General features: G+C 36.6%; 1 protein-coding gene and 1 long non-coding RNA gene across 7 annotated transcripts in view; one reads left to right on the top strand and one right to left on the bottom strand.

The window, feature by feature from the left end:
- Positions 1-17,121, bottom strand: part of LOC145268346 (uncharacterized) — a 306,384-nt gene that overhangs the window by 121,229 nt on the left and 168,034 nt on the right. The window contains exon 1 of one of the 5 annotated variants that reach the window (XM_080123861.1): positions 144-709. The exons of the other annotated variants lie outside the window; for them this stretch is intronic. Within the exon in view, the coding sequence (XP_079979987.1) occupies positions 144-197 (54 nt within the window). The 5' untranslated portion in view covers positions 198-709. Of the gene's footprint in view, positions 1-143; positions 710-17,121 lie in introns of those variants that run through there. 5 annotated transcript variants of the gene reach the window in all.
- The window catches only part of LOC145268347 (uncharacterized), a 107,876-nt gene continuing 91,142 nt past the window's right edge, over positions 388-17,121 (top strand). For both annotated transcript variants that reach the window (XR_013864880.1, XR_013864879.1), the window contains exon 1: positions 388-529. This is a non-coding gene — a long non-coding RNA (uncharacterized LOC145268347). The remainder of the gene's footprint in view (positions 530-17,121) is intronic.

Here is a 17,121-nt window from a genome sequence, read left to right as displayed (position 1 = left end):
AACATGTATGCACATATGTAACCATCAATGTTTATATAAATAAATTATATATATATATATATATATTGTGTCTGCACAAATAATTAACAAGAACACGAAAGTAAAGGTATAACAATAACATATTAGGAAGAAAAGTTATATACATATTTACATGTCTTCAGATATACTTCAGTTGGAGATATTCCGGTAGGTGACATGTTGCATGTCTTACTGGAGTCAGCATAGGCGTCCTGCCTATTTGGTGGTCGTTCCGAACTCCCCCGGTATTGGTGATTGATACCTTTATATATCTCACTCACCCGCCTATGTTAATTAATGGGCGTCTCCACAACACACTCCTCCCAAGATTTGAAGTCGTGTAGATTTCAATATCTTTTTCTCTTGGGGTTCATTATAATTGGTTCTGTAAACTTTCTTTTCCTTCCCGATCTTCTCGGTTCGGGCATGGTTTGTGGTGGTTTGATATCAAACGTTTCATGGTTCATCACGGAGCAGTGGGAAGATACAGAAGAAATCTTCAAGAAAAAAGGTATGAAGCATATATTATTCTTCTTACATATGAACTGTAAAAATATCCCGTGTAATAAGTCTGATACAACATGACTCGGTTTACACGTCAATATCATGTCCTCCTGGCTAAACAACATACATACGATTTATACGTTTATTATCTGTTTGTTAAAAGAACAGTATCTCACATCCATTAGATAACTCATGACACGTTTTAATATATCATCTCCTCAAATATAATCAATATAGAACATTAAGAAAGGTGTATTAAAAAATGGAGAATAAATTTTTAAAAAAAAGGAAGGCGGTGAGTAAATCGCCGTTATAAAATGCTCTTATGATTGTCAACGGGTTAACTTAGATTTATTTTGTAAGAAGAATGCATTAAAATAACTTAAACGTAATACGGAAATGAAAGGAGAAAGTATTAACAATTGTTTATTTGGATAATCTAAACGCGGAAAAAAATTAGGACGCTGAAAACGTACACAATAAAACAACACGTTTCATTGTCGCGTTGATTATTTAGTATAATATATATCGTATATATATGAAACAGGTCGATGATTATACGTATTATTTGTAATCACGTTTTACGTTTGCTTCCCATATCTCGAAGTTTTTATTCAATAAATTTAAGATATTCGCTTTTTTAAGGACATCCGTTTGTCCGAACGAAACTGGTCCAGCGATTTGTGTTTATTTGTTTACGCTGTTATGGATTTATGCTTATGTACGCATGCGCAACCGGAAGTCGTTAACCGAATGTTAGGTTACAACACTCGTTACAAGGTCATTTGAGTTTTATAATTATATAGATTATATTGGACCCAATATATATGAATGATTTTGAAAGTTTTTAAAAAAAATTAAATGAAACATTTTGAAAAACCTGTAAGTGTCGAATGTAGTGATAAAATCATTATTATTATTATTATTATTATTATTATTATTATTATTATTATTATTATTATTGCCGATATTTCGCTAAAAAATAGACTCATATAATAGATATTTAACATTTGATGATTGCCATCTCTTCAGTTAAGTGTTGTGCGTCTGCGTGCACGTAGGTGACTTTTTAATCCAGCTTTAGTCCTACCTGAAAGTACACATATGTGACATACAAATTTTCCTTCTTGTAAAAGTGATCGCCTGATAATATTGTGAATCCTCGAATGTCGTGTCAGGTCACTTTTCGATTTGAAGACTACAAATATGACAACTTAGCGTAGCCGGATGTGCTGTAAAAGCCCCCCCCCCTCCTCATAAGACTATGGTTATTGTTTTTGATTGCGTCGTTTCAAATGATTTACAAAACCAGCTTTTGACAAAAAAAGGTATCTGCCACATACAGTGCACTTCAGTTCTTGTTGTAATTTCTCTGATATTTATAAAGCCAAATGCGGGCATAACGCTATTAAGACGATCTAAAGTGATCGAGCCACACACACACACACACACACACACACACACGCACACTTTTTAAAATATCGGGTGTATTAACTTAATTCAACACAGATTGTTTCATTATGTCATGATTAGTCACGTTTGGTAGCAGACGAAAGCAATTCAGTACCATGCTTCACGGACCTTATCATCAATCATTCTGTATTTGCCAACTAAATCAATATAATGTCTATATATAAATATATATATATATATATATATATATATATATATATATATATATATATATATATATATATATATTATACTAATGAAATGAACATGTTCCATACCACAAAGTTCGTTTAGATGGTATAATACTACAACAAAGTAGCAAACGTTACATCGACCTAGAGATATTCTGTCTTACTGACAGTTCGACCTATTCGATTTGTTTTTTTCTGATTGATTACGTTAAACCCAACTGTTATGAAATAATCTAATATATAAATTTTCCTAATGTCTGTCTGTAGGGGTGTGTATGACGTGGTTTATCTCAGCCTACAGGCAACCCACCCAGGCAAGTAAGGTACCGAAATGAAGCTTATGATCCAGCGGATGTTTTAGTGATATGGATATCCATGCAAAAAAATAAAATGCAAAAGAAAACGATTTACTAAACAACGTTTTATTTACTGGATATTTTTTCGGTACAAGGACTCAAGTTTTCCCAGCTGGGCAAACTTGGGTTCTTGTAAATCAAATTATCCTCAGTATCGTCGAGTTCGATTTTCTAGGAATAGGTATAAATTATATACCTCCCAGCATCTTAATTGATTTTATTTTCCTGGCTATCTATCCTTGAAGTTATCTCGGCAACTGACTTTGTCTTTCCTTTAAGAAAAAAAAAAACAGGGTACTATCAGTACTATCGGTTTCTTTAGGACTTCCTACTCGACAGTTTAAATGCTCTAACGTTACTTCCAAGCAATTAATTATGTCATTTTTTTTTCTTAAGCGTATTCTCAGACCTCAGTGATTCGAAAGTACTCCTCACCCCTGCCCCTTCAACTATTCGTCTCTGTCGTAATTATACACGGACCCATGTGTTGATTGGAAATAGAAAGAAAGAAAAGTGAATAAAAGTGTTGTAGGCTGCTGTTACCAAGCAGCTCACGCCATCAATCAGACAGAACAACAGGTTACAAATATGATTATTATCAAGGATTTGCAGCAGGGTACCTAATGTTGCCCGGGTTGTGATAATTTGGTTTAAAACAAATTCTATTATGTTTTGGACTCTAAGTAGACAGATCGGCATGTACTGGCACAGAGACCTACGGGTTGAATAGTGGTCGATGGTTGAAGATATCGGGGGCGGTGGGGGGGTGTCTGAACTCATCGACCTGGTGGGTGTGGTCGTGTTTAAACTGGCGATTCCCAAGTAATATGGAGGAATTAAAAAAGAAATTTTAGGAAGCAGCTATAGAATTAACGAAAGAATCTTCCCATATCTTTAGAGATATGGACCTGGTTAGGCTAGTGTACCTCACGGAGTTGGTCTGAATGACAGAAGCCCTGAGAATGGGAATGGACGTTGTTTTTTAAGAAGACCAGCGAAGTGATAATCACAGTCAAACTGGTTGGTGACCCTAGTAAGTGACTTGGACCCTGGCGAGAAATTGATCCTAGAGTTTTAAGAAGGAATCAATAAGTTTGATGAGGCTAGACAGCAATTAACTAGCACTTATAAAGATGTAGAGGAATATTCCTGAATATTAAACCCCTTAAAGGATGAGATAGGGTGGTTAAGACGCCGGTGGGCTGAGCAATGTAATTATTTGAGAAAGTTGAATTGGTTGTAAACCAAACCAAAAAAAGACAGTAATACCCATCATAGGCTATTCTGAGTAGTCACATCAAGTCCGCGGGGGGGGGGTTATCGCATAGACTCTTCATGTGGAGAGTGAATGGCCCAGAAACGACCAGCTAACCCTGTCCTTACGCAGATCGATCACAGCCAAACTATTGTAATGTGTGAGTTATTTGGGTGACCAGTAAAACTGTTGAACTCTGTCCAAGTGTTCCATAATTCCGGATATACCTGGATTCGAACTTTTATACCAGAGAACTCCCGTTAGGGTCTTTGTTGGCTTATATCTATATATCTATAAAAGTGAAAATGTCTGTCTGTCTGCTTGTGTGTCTATCTGTGTACATTTCCCTACCAAATAACTCTGTCAATTTTCAGTCTACAGACTCGAAATTTGATATATAGGGTATGAAGATTTGGGAAAATCTTTGTAATCGGGTTTCGGTCAGAAATTTGTCTGTTAATGGTTCAAAATTCGACGATTTGACCTTTGAGAATTCTACCAAGCTCCTCCGCCAATTCTGGGTCTAAACACTTGAAATTTTAGATATAGATTCCTTGGACATGGATCTAACTTACTAACTTGATTTGACTTAATAACTTGATTTGGGTCCAAAATAATAAATGCTAAGGGATCATAATAGGGGTCAAAGTTAAAAAAAATTTACCGCTACGGTCTCTACCAAATTACTCAGACAATTTCTGATCTAAACATTTGAAATTTTACATAAAGTGTATTCAGAGATAGGGCAAGCTTTTTAATCGGTTTGGATCTAAAATGTGAGCTACCAATATATAAATGTATGTATATATGTTTGCATGTCTGTCTAAAACTTTCAACAGAGGCGACGGATTTTCACAAGATAAGTATCGTTTTGATAGATAATACAGTTTTGATAGATAATACAGTGGATGTGTTATTGGCAGCTCCAGTAACTCTCGCTTCTCCTTTTTGTCATTCAGTCCTCATTCAATGAGTGATTCTTCTGACAAAGGGTGAAGAAAAAGCTGCTTAAAGGTCGGTAGTACTTGGTGAACAGTAGTCTGAAATGTCGGAAATTTTTCTGTCTCTGTCTGTCCTTGTCGCCATGTCACTAGTAAGGGTGCTGGAGGTAAAAGTTTTGTCTGGGCTGACGTTATCCGCCTAATAGTCAGGGACCTGAACATTGGATTAACCACTAAGGAGGCTGTCCTATCAGCAGGCGCAAAGTACTGAGACTGCTGTATTGCCATTTGGTGAGTGGATCTGGACCATGCAGTATTCTCTGGTGGGGCCTCTCGATGCCATACTAGTGGGTAATTGTTACGGCTTTACCTTTTCGTGTGCTACAAAAAAAAAAAAAAAATTTTCCTGTCTTTTTCTCTCTTACTTTCCCTCTCTGTACTGCTCTAACCAAGTATGCCGACCTATTCCACAAATCCCAAAACCTCAACATGAAATATCTCCATAATAAAAACTTGATTAAACCTAGAACCCCATCTTCCAACGTAGACCCCTACTACCAGGTCTCCTTCTCCAACATCAGGGGTCTACGTTCCAACCTTCCAGAGGTTGAAACCCAATTACAGGAGACAAAACCGAACATATTATTTCTAAGTGAAACTGGAATACGGCCGACCACTTCCCTAGATGAGTCCATAATTAACGGATACTCTAACCTAACAGCTAAATCTGACCCCCAAGATCGCCATGGGTATGGAATATGTGCCTACATTAAGGATGGCTTCCCGTGTGGCAGGGATATCTCTAGAGAAGATCCTAATTTACCCTATATGTGCTTCAGGGTTGCACCTGCTAACACCACTGCATTTATATTTGCCCTCTATCGGTCCCACAACAGCGGAGTTACTATCTTTAAGACCATATCTGAGAAAATATACCACATACTGTCTGCACATCTCTCGGCTAACATCCACATCTGTGGTGACTTCAACGTCCATAACGTGGAATGGCTGACCCATTCAAATAAGACAGACGATGAGGGGAGGTTTTGTCATAATTTTGCTATTGCTTATGACCTCACTCAGATTGTTCGCAAACCCACCCATGTGCCCGATACACCCAATCAATATGCAAGCCTCCTAGACCTTTTTCTCTCACCTTCCCCTGAGCTATGTTCATGTTCCGTTCATTCTCCTCTAGGATCCTCTGACCACTCTGTTGTATCAGTTAAGATAATAACGAAATGTAAGGAGTCCCCAGACGTACCCGTCCACCGCACTGTATACCGATACTCTATGGCTGACTGGGATAGCTTCCGTACATTCATATCTGATTTACCTCTGCACTCCATGTTTAAAAAGGAAGTGTCCTCTGTAGTATCAGATCTGACCGAATGGTTAATTGTAGGCATAGACCAATTCATACCATCTAAAAATTACAACAAAAACCTAACAGCCAGCCATGGTTCTCCGCAGAATGTACTGCTGCTATCGCGCACAGAAATCACTTTTTCCATAGCTACCAACGTAATAAGTGCACTGAGACTAAAGCTGCTTTCAGGACTGCCAGCAACCACTGTAAAAGAGTAATAAAAAATGACAGAGAGCTATATGCCCAGTCTGTTAAATTCAAAGTAGCTGATCAGCGGCTTGGTTCCGACCAGTTTTGGCAAATAACAAATAGGATCCTGAACAGAAGTGTGCATTCAATCCCAACCATTATCAATGGACCAGAGGTCATCTCGTCAGCGTCAGAGAAGGCCAAACTATTTGCAAAGAACTTTGCAGCTAATTCTACCCTATGCGACGAAGGCCATCAACTCCCCATATTTCTTCCTATAACACAGAACAAGCTAGGTAACATACAAATATCCGTGCATGAGATCGCCAAGCTAATCAAAAACCTAGATTCCAGTAAAGCAACTGGCCCTGACGGCATCCCAATTATAGTGTAAAAAAAGCTTCAACCAGAACTTGCTCCCATACTTACGAAATTATGTAAGCGCTGCCTTAAGGAGAAGTGCTTTCCGACTCCCTGGAAGACCTCATCAGTTTGCCCTGTATTTAAGAATTCAGGTGATAAGTCATCTCCCTCTCAGTACAGACCAATAATCTCCTGTGTGTTATGAGTAAGTTGCTGGAATCCATATTAAATAGAGAAATAGTCAATCACCTCAGCAGAAATAACCTTCTTAGTGACACACAATATGGTTTCTGCTCTGCAAGGTCTACCGCAGATGTGCTGATGGTTATATCCCACAGGATTAGTGAATCTCTTGACAAAGGCTTTCTTTCTAGGGCAATTGCTCTTGACATATCAAAGGCCTTCGACAAGGTATGGCATAAGGGTCTACTTCACAAGATTTCCAGCTATGGTATAACTAGAAATGTTTTCTCAATCATTAAATCATTTCTCTCCGATAGGCTCATAAGAGTAGTGGTAGATGGACAAAAATCGGAGGCCTGCAATATAAATGCTGGAGTCCCTCAGGGGTCAATCCTGGGCCCAACTCTCTTCCTGATCTACATCAATGACCTCCCTAAACACATACTTAAATCATTCATTGACATCTACGGCAACACATCAAAGGCTGTAAATGACAAAGTTCTCTCTGATTCTCTCTCCTCTGATCTCGAGCGCGTGGTTCAGTGGGGGAAGATGTGGCTGGTTACCTTTAATGCATCCAAAACCAAACTCCTATCCTTACATCATCAACGCTCTGATCCCCATCTGGCATCAATTGTGATGGATGACTCTCGTCTGGGTGAGGCCCCGTGTTTTGACAAGCTTCTGGGCTTGACCTTTACTCCTGATCTGAAATGGAACACGTACATCAAGTCTGTTGCCAAGGTCGCTGGAAAGATGGTGGGATCCTTTTACCGCTCCAGAAGATATCTCACTACTGATGCAATTCTCTATCTGTATAAAAGCCAAGTACATCCAAGGATGGAATACTGTTTCCATATCTGGACAGGAGCTGCTAAAAACAGCCTATCCTGCCTTGACAGAGTACAAAATAGACTTCGTGGCTTAGTGGGGGATGCCGTTTTCTCTACCCTGCAACCTCTCTCCCACAGAAGAGACGTTGCGAGCCTATCCTTGTTTTATCGTTATTTCCATGGCAGATGCTCGTCTGAACTCCCATCTCTGGTCCCCCCTCGCCAATCTTTCACAAAAAACACCCGTCTAGCTGAATCCACTGTGAAATATTTCCCCCACTCTATATCTGTGCCTAAATCAAAACGCGGATTCCATGAACAAAGCTTCTTTCTTAGAACTGCACGCCTGTGGAACTCTGTTCCGTCTGCCTGCTTCCCACCGGACTACAACTTGGATATCTTCAAGTCCAACGTTAACAAATTCCTAATGAACCGCCCCCTTAAGTAAACACTTCATCAAATCTCCACACTAACATAATGTACTTGCAATAACCCTTATCCCTGAGTGGCTTCCGGGCCTTGATAAGTGGTGATCACTGTGTAAAAAAAAATCAAAAAAAGAAAAAAGTTTGATGCTTTTTTCCCCGATATTTTTTAAAGTCATTCCCTCTTTTCGATTGTCTAGCCTTAACTTAAACCTACGTCACTGCTGGTTTGGCAGTGATCGTAACAGCAAAGACGTCTCGTATTTTCTTGTTCTTTTCCTCCTTCACTGTATAGGTTCGAACCTGCCTTCCGACTTCCACTTTCACTTTTTTTTTTTTTTTTGCTCAACATACACCTCCAAACACCCGGGCGGGCAACGCCGGGCTCCCACGTTAGCATATATATTTATATATATATATATATACTAGCATGGGTACCCGGTGTTACCTGGATTTACATGAAGTTCCGTTTGGAACACACCTGCTATAATACTAATCATTTTCATCATGGGCAACGTGTATAGCCTCACAACAATTCCAAAAATAAAAGAACGGATAAAAACATCACCCCAAAAAAGAAGTACCTGATACCCTCTCCACCAGATATTTCGGCAGAAGGGATACAAAGAGAAGAAATTTTTCTCCGAATATTGAGCACTGGAAAGAACCCCCCCTCCAAAATAAATAAATAAATAAATAAAAATGATTACAACTTTTGTTTCAATAAAAATAGCAGCGAATTCCCGTGCGATCGCAAAAAAAAAAAAATTAGCTAAGTAGGCAGAACCCCTAAAAAAAATGAAGATCTACCAAAAATTAATTCTAAAAACAATTAAATGAAATTTTTCATCATTGTAATGCCCGCCCCCCTAACAATTTCATAAACAAAATGAAATATGACAAATTATATTTGAGGGTGGGTTACATTAGAAGCATAATATGACGAAAATTTTCATTTACTTGCTTTTGGAATTAATTTTTTTTTTTGTAGATTTTCATTTTTTTTTTTTTTTTTTTTAGGGGTTCTGCCTATTTGGCTATTTTGGGGGTAGCGGGGATCGCACGGGCATTCGCTGCCATTTTATTGAAACAAAAGTTGTAATGATTTATTTTTAATTATTTATTAGGGGTGGGGGTTCTTTCCAGTGCTCAATATTCGGAGAAAATTATCTTCTCTTTGTATCCCTTCTGCCGAAATATCTGGTGGAGAGGGTATCAGGTACTTCTTTTTTGGGGCGATTACATTTACATGTTTTTATCCGTTCTTTTATTTTTGTTATTGTTGTGAGGCTATCCACGTTGCCCATGATGAAAATGATTAGTATTATAGCAGGTGTGTTCAAAACGGAACTTCATGTCAACCCAGGCAACGCCAGGTACCCATGCTAGTATATCATAATTACGTTTAGTAGCAGATGAAATCAATTCAGCACCACGTTCCACTAACCTTGTCATCAATCATTATCTGTATTTGTCAATTTAATCAATATAATGTCTGTTTGTATGTTCGAACGCAAAACTGGAAAAAAAAAATTCTTTCAATTGTACTAATGAAATAAACATTTTCCAATTTTTCATTGAAATACAAATATTAATTCATTTCGTTTAGATGGTACAGCACCACAACAAATAACAAAAGTTACATCGATCTAGAGATATTCCGTCGCAGTGAGAGTCCGACATATTCAAAATTTGGGAGGATGTGACTTTTGTTCTTTTAGTTTTCATGCACATTTTTAGCGCTGATGAATGCTCGTACTGGTATAAGAATAATAATAAATAGATACGCAGATGACTATAAATAGAAATATCAGTAAAGAACCATACGCTTGTATAAGTTAATAAAACTGAATAATGTTGAGATGAGCAGTGAAGTGGTATATATATATATATATATATATATATATATATATATATATATATATATTAAGTAATGTTTTTTTATTGTGGTATACATCAAGTTACGTACAATAATTATATATAGTTTTTTAATAAGCAAGGTCTCCTCGTCAGCAAATTTTGAAGGGTTTTTATTGAATTTAAAAGACACCATAAACATAAGTTTGCTTTAAAAATATATAGAGATATTTACCTTTTAATTTTTCGCTTTTTTAAATCAGGAACTATGGTTAAAATACTCATTTAGATGTTTGCTATAGCTTTTTATTTTATAGAATGATGAATTTTAAAGGGGGGGACGCCCGTGCAGTAAATTATTTAACCATAGTTCCTGATTTCAAAAAGCGAAAAATTAAAAGGTAAATATCTCTCTATATTTTTAAAGCAAACTTATAATGTAAATTCAAAAATATATATTTTACTCTATTTATTTTCTATCTCTAACCCATATTAATTTTCTTATAAATTTTAAATCCAGACCTTTTATTTCAATTTTTTCAGATTCATCTGCCTTACTTTTAATGCTAGGTTTATTTATGGTGTCTTTTAAATTCAATAAAAACCCTTCAAAATTTGCTGACGAGGAGACCTTGCTTATTAAAAAACTATATATAATTATTGTACGTAACTTGATGTCTACCACAATAAAAAGCATTGTTTTCCGAAACGATCGTACAGATAATTGATTTTGTTGTTGTTCCTTCTTATGAAACGGATTTTTAATTTGATTATAATTTGATTTTTAAATTTTAAATTATCAATCACATTACTTAATATTGAATTAGCTCTAGGACATTTAACTATCGAGCTTATTATATTTCTAAATTACAACGAGCACTTTCTCTTTTCTGTATTTTAATTAAACTAGTAATTTCACTGTTATATTAAAATACACTCAGCTCTTTAGACTATTGTTCTAATCTCCTTTTATATATATATATATATATATATATATATATATATATATATATGAGAGAGAGAGAGAGAGAGAGAGATATGTATAACTACTTCATATATTCACATAAAATTAATATACGAAAGTATAAATGTATGCGTAAACTTTAAGTATTTACTTCAGCAGTGCTCAATATGTAGGTAGAGCTAGTTAGTAATTTATAAAATATATATGGTGATTGAGCTACACTGAATATATTCCGCGTTTCATCCACTCTAGCATAAGCCTGAAGAATCCTAGAGTGGATGAATAGCGGAATATTCAGTGTAGCTCAATCACCATATATATTTTATAACTTACTCTCTCTCTGTGTGTGTGTGTGTGTGTGTGTGTGTGTGTGTGTGTGTGTGTGTGTGTGTGTGTGTGTGTGTGTGTGTGTGTGTGTGTGTGTGTGTGTGTTCGTGTGTGTGTGTGTGTGTGTGTGTGTGTGTGTGTGTGTGTGTGTGTGTGTGTGTGTGTGTGTGTGTGTGTGTGTGTGTGTGTGTGTGTGTGTGTGTGTGTGTGTGTGTGTGTGTGTGTGTGACATGCGTTGACCGATGCTCACACTGGAAAGAACATTCAAGTCTTCAACAACATCCGGAGACGTCCCAAGGATTATCACCGCCATGCGACGTAAAAAAAATTAATTAAATGAAACCTGGATTTTCCTGATGAAGAATTTGTTATAAATCTAAATATTGAATTTTTTTTGTTTTGTTTTGTTTTGTTTACGAAGGAGTCACCTCTTGTCAAGAGGCCACTCGAGGATAAGGGTTAAAGAATGTACAATAGTCAGTGGGACAATATCGTAGTAAAAGTTAGTAGTGTAAATTTGGTAAACTGGATAACTTAAGTGGAACGGCTCATCACGAATTTGTTTAAGTTGGAATTGAAGACGACCATATTGTAGTCAGCTGGAAGGTAGGCAAATATATTTTTTGTACTTATTTATTTCATGGGGGTAGCATGCTCTTGTTCCGTCAGCCATGACTGGACAGAGGTCCTAAGTAATTCGTAATTGTATCATATTTTTTTCATAAGCCTGAAGAAGGTCGGAGGTTATATCGACCGTAACGTTGTGAAAGTAACACTCAAGATGAGAATAGTAGTCTGAAGAATCCAAATAATACGAATTAATAATCATTATCTCAAAAGATACACCTGAAGAAGGTCGGAGGTTACATCGACCAAAACGTTGTGAAAATAACACTTAAGATGAGAATAGTAGTCTGAAGAATCCAAATAATACGAATTATCAATCATTATCTCAAAAGATACACCTGAAGAAGGTCGGAGGTTACATCGACCAAAACGTTGTGAAAATAACACTCAAGATGAGAACAGTAGTCTGAAGAATCCAAATAATACGAATTATCAATCATTATCTCAAAAGATACACCTGAAGAAGGTCGGAGGTTACATCGACCAAAACGTTGTGAAAATGACACTCAAGATGAGAACAGTAGTCTGAAGAATCCAAATAATACGAATTATCAATCATTATCTTAAAAGATACACCTGAAGAAGGTCGGAGGTTGCATCGACCAAAACGTTGTGAAAATAACACTCAAGATGAGAATAGTAGTCTGAAGAATCCAAACAATACGAATTATTAATCATTATCTCAAAAGATACACCTGAAGAAGGTTGGAGGTTACATCGACCAAAACGTTGTGAAATAACACTCAAGATGAGAACAGTAGTCTGACGAATCCAAATAATACGAATTATCAATCATTATCTCAAAAGATACACCTGAAGAAGGTCGGCGGTTACATTGACCAAAACGTTGTGAAAATAACACTCAAGATGAGAACAGTAGTCTGAAGAATCCAAATAATACGAATTATCAATCATTATCTCAAAAGATATACCTGAAGAAGGTCGGAGGTTACATCGACCAAAACGTTGTGAAAATAAAACCCAAGATGAGAACAGTAGTCTGAAGAATCCAAATAATACGATTTATCAATCATTATCTCAAAAGATACACCTGAAGAAGGTCGGCGGTTACACTGACCAAAACGTTGTGAAAATAACACTCAAGATGAGAACAGTAGTCTGAAGAATCCAAATAATAAGAATTATCAATCATTATCTCAAAAGATACACCTGAAGAAGGTCGGAGGTTACATCGACCAAAACGTTGTGAAAATAAAACCCAAGATGAGAACAGTAGTCTGAAGAATCCAAATAATACGAATTATCAATCATTATCTCAAAAGATACACCTGAAGAAGGTCGGAGGTTACATCGACCAAAACGTTGTGAAAATAACACTCAAGATGAGAACAGTAGTCTGAAGAATCCAAATAATACAAATTATCAATCATTATCTCCAAAGATACACCTGAAGAAGGTTGGAGGTTACATCGACCAAAACTTTGTGAAAATAACACTCAAGATGAGAACAGTAGTCTGAAGAATCCAAATAATACGAATTATCAATCATTATCTCAAAAGATACACCTGAAGAAGGTCGGAGGTTACATCGACCAAAACGTTGTGAAAATAACACTCAAGATGAGAACAGTAGTCTGAAGAATCCAAATAATACGAATTATCAATCATTATCTCAAAAGATACACCTGAAGAAGGTCGGAGGTTACATCGACCAAAACGTTGTGAAAATAGCACTCAAGATGAGAACAGTAGTCTGAAGAATCCAAATAATACGAATTATCAATCATTATCTCAAAAGATATACCTGAAGAAGGTCGGAGGTTACATCGACCAAAACGTTGTGAAAATCATACTGAAGGCTGAAGAATCCCAGTAATACGAAAATGATTGGTATTTAGTTCTTTTATATGCCAAATTTAATTAACAAGCAAAAGTAGATAATAGCAAGCAAACTAGCAAATGTAGGTTGTGTACAAGTAGGCATCACAAAAGACAGCATGTATTTTTCCCGTCAGAGAAGGTCATGATGACGTCTACCATACATGCAATATTTTTAACTGTCTTTTTGTATGGCTTGTTGCATTTTGCTGGGGGAGGGGGGCAATAAAATTGATCGAGTTATTGATATATTGTATTCTTAACTTCGGGCCACGATCAAAGTGTAGTATCCGTTCTTCAGATGCTGCACTACACGTTTTTGGTTTCGCTTAATAGAGAAGAAATCCTTCATGACTGATACATATTTTTTATTTTTGTTACTGACCAGAGTGCCCCTTTTGGGGGAGCTGGTTCCCCCGCCATATTAAAAACCGACCTCATGTCTAACTCTGCCCTCGTGGGTGTTATATAGGGGTTTCATTGAGAGAGTCTTAGTGATAAAGAGATGTTGTATCTTAGAGAGGAATGTTTAGAAGGAGTCTTATTACAGTGAGGGATGTTGAAAGACTCCGAGAGAGAGAGAGAGAGAGAGAGAGAGAGAGAGAGAGAGAGATTTTTGTTGTAAGAGACTTAGAGAGATATTGTTCATGTTATGAGAGATTCTTATATATTAAATGTTCATTCCTTAATTGTGTTGAATGGAAGAAGAAGAAGAAGAAGAAGAAGAAGAAGAAGAAGAAGAAGAAGAAGAAGAAGAAAGCTCTTTGAGTGAGGACATAGTGTTCAGACAGTTCGGACATGATGATGTTGAGACGTGTATGTAAAGACATATAACACAAATATATAATATAATTCCACTTTACCTTTTTGTAAGAATCATAAACAAGACGAGCTTTACAAAAAAACACTTGATGGTTTATTTCGTCACACGGCCGTTTTTTCCATCACCAAGAATTCAAAGTCTCACATTTTTCCTTGAAGTGACGTCTCGCTTCTAGACGTCTGACTCCCTCCGAGTTTCTTCACTGACTGACTAGTTTTTCTCTATTCCTAGAACTTTCTATTTTTCCGTGACGTCATACACATGTTAAAACATGTGCATTCTTTCACGTGTCCTGGACATACGTGTCCAAAACTTTTCCTATTTCTACAAAAGGAATTTTAACCTATATTCAATATGTTAAAAACATTATCTTATAAGCTGCATTCTTTCAATTTAAAATTTCATAATAAACTTGAGAGTTCACATTCTTTCCTTGAAATATTTATCTATATTCTGAACAAATGTTTGTTTTACATTTTTAAATTCTCACACGTAATCTATTTCTAAACCTAGATTACGAGGTTCGAATTTCGCCTATGCTATTTCATTTTCATTTTAAACTAAATTCTCTATTTTTATACTTACATGAAAAGGGGACAGCCCTTATCATGTAACAGTGGGGATGCAAATAAAAAACCAACAAAAACAAAACCAGTGATATCTACTTGTGTGTGTGTGTGTGTGTGTGTTCGTGTGTGTGTGTGTGTGTGTGTGTGTGTGTGTGTGTGTGTGTGTGTGTGTGTGTGTGTGTGTGTGTGTGTGTGTGTGTGTGTGTGTGTGTGTGTGTGTTTTTCTCTGTCTCTCTCAAATAAGGTAGAATACCAGCCTACGAAATCAAGGGTGACCTTGTGCTTGGGTTGTAATCACTTAATTAGCAGTAATTATCTTTTTCTACATCGATAATTGCATAACACGCACGAAACACAATAGTATAAAGATAGCGGTTAATATCTATTTTTTGAAAATATTATCGTTAGATATATTTGACTATTTAGGTCTCTTTTAATATTTATCGTAGTTCACCTATCACTTAATCTATCTATCTATCTATCTATCTATCTATCTATCTATCTATCTCATCCTTAAGTGGCTTTCCACCCTGATAAGTGATAAAACATAAACAATGAGAAAACCATATTTTAAATTTAAAAAAAAAAAAAATTAATTAAATTTTTTTGTTTAATTAATTTTTTTTTTTTTTTTTTTTGCATACTTTTTACCAGGAGACCACAGGTAGGTATAAATTAATAAGTTTATTAACTGGTTAATCACACTGCAGTAAGGTTACTCGGGTCAGTTTATGGTAGATGAATCCAGCTATCCACCCAAAAAAGGTGGGGTGCTCTAGATGGATGCAAAATTTTCCATGATTGTACTCGTCGGCATTTCTCCGGTGAGGGCGCTTGAAGCGATCGGCAAGCATGTTTCATTTAAGAATTACAAGAAACCTTCCAACTACTAATTGCCACGACTAACAATACACTACCTGAAAGCTCTTTGTTCAAATTCCTAAGCCTAACATTCACAGACAACATGAATTGGAACAAATACATTGATGACATTACCAATGCTAAAAATGCTAGAAGATTACTCACACCTGAGAGTGTACCCTATATCTCTACAACGCTACCATTCGTCCATGCATGGAGTATTATTACCACATCTGAGTTGTTGCACCTGCCATTAGCCTTTCCCTATTAGACAGGGTCTAAAAAAGGGTCTCCAACCTAATATGTCCCACATTATCAATTAAACTCCAACCCTTGTCCCATCGCCGAAATGTTGCATCTCTGTTTCTATTTTACAAGTATTTTAATGGAATGTGCTCCGAATATATACCCGACAACAGCAAAATCCCACCTCTTCACTGTTGAGGTCCCTGGATACCAGAAAACCTTCTACTCTAATATTTTGCTCCCTTGAACTACTACACTTTGGAATTCCCTCCTGGTCCCTTGCTTCTCTGATTGTACTAACCTTCAATAATTTAAGTGTAATCTGAGCAGACATCTCGCTGCTCAGCTCCCTACATTGTGTCCCTATATATGATCCCGACTAGCAACCAAGCTCCAACCCTTGTCACATTGCCATAATGTTGCATTTCTGTGCCTGTTTTTCCAAGCCTTTTAATGGAATGTGCTCTGATCTCTGAACTCGTAGCACTTGTGCCACTCGACGTAAATACCTTCAACTAACACAGAAGCAACAAAATCCCACCCCTTCAATCTAGAGGTCACTAGATTGCAGAAAGCCTTCTACTCTAATAGTTTCTTCGTTTAAATGTCTAGACTTTGGAATTCCTTCCCGATCTCCTGCTTCCCTGATTGTACTGACATGCAGAGGTTCAAGTGTAATGCTAACAGACATCTCGCTGCTCAACTCCCTACATATTGACCCTGTATAAATGGTCCCAAATAGTAGCCTCTTACGTCCAAGTGGTATCATGTCTTGTTTGAGGTGAAATAACAGTAAAAAAAAAAAAAATTTGAATAACCCAATCCCTCCTACCAAAGGAGGTAATGCATGGGATGTTGAATGTCATACAAGACCGTGTGACGTTTTGTTTTTTTTTTTTGTTTTAGCAGCAAACTGTTTTCAGTCAATG

This window comes from Euprymna scolopes, chromosome 43 (genome assembly GCF_053919585.1).
Source record: "Euprymna scolopes isolate OS-2025 chromosome 43, ASM5391958v1, whole genome shotgun sequence".
NCBI classification, from domain to species: Eukaryota; Metazoa; Mollusca; class Cephalopoda; order Sepiida; family Sepiolidae; genus Euprymna; species Euprymna scolopes.
Note: the sequence above shows the minus strand (reverse complement) of the source record. Positions and strands in the feature narration are given on the sequence as shown.